The sequence below is a fragment of the Malurus melanocephalus genome, unplaced genomic scaffold (assembly GCF_030028575.1).
Source record: "Malurus melanocephalus ecotype Western Australia unplaced genomic scaffold, MMel_1.1 scaffold_559, whole genome shotgun sequence".
Classification (NCBI taxonomy): domain Eukaryota; kingdom Metazoa; phylum Chordata; class Aves; order Passeriformes; family Maluridae; genus Malurus; species Malurus melanocephalus.
Window position 1 is genome coordinate 399055 of NW_026623791.1, and position 458 is coordinate 399512.

At 48.2% G+C, this 458-nt stretch overlaps 1 protein-coding gene across 1 annotated transcript in view; it reads right to left on the reverse strand.

Annotated features, from left to right (window-relative positions):
• CFAP410 (cilia and flagella associated protein 410) overlaps positions 1–51 on the reverse strand; it is a 6362-nt gene extending 6311 nt beyond the window's left edge. The window contains exon 1 of the mRNA XM_057382247.1: positions 26–51. Coding sequence (XP_057238230.1) covers positions 26–51 — 26 coding nt within the window. The remainder of the gene's footprint in view (positions 1–25) is intronic.
• Between the last annotated feature and the right edge of the window lie 407 nt (positions 52–458).

The window sequence follows — 458 nt, forward strand, 5'->3', positions numbered from 1 at the left end:
CCCGCCCGAGCGCCGCTGCCGCAACGGGCGCGGGCTGAGGTGGTTATTCATATTCACGGGTAAATCCTGTTAGTCGTTTAATTGTATCTTATYAGAGAGTGTTTTGTAGGAAGAGCTACGCCTTTGTGGGTGTATATTTGTGTGAAAGAATCATCACAAAATCCCAGAATTGTTTGGATTGGGAAGGACCTTAGAGATCATCTCGTTCTACCCCACACCTTCCACTGTCCCAGGCTGCTCCCAGCCCCAATGTCCAACCTGGCCTTGGACTCTGCCAGGGATCCAGGGGCAGCCACAGCTTCTCTGGGCACTCTGTGCCAGGGCTTCACCATCCTCACAGGGAAGGGTTTTTTTTCCTAATATCTAATCTAAACCTACTCTTTGAATTTGAACCAATTCCCCCTTGGAATAACATCTARTGACAGTGTAATTTTATATCTGACTCTACACATACACCC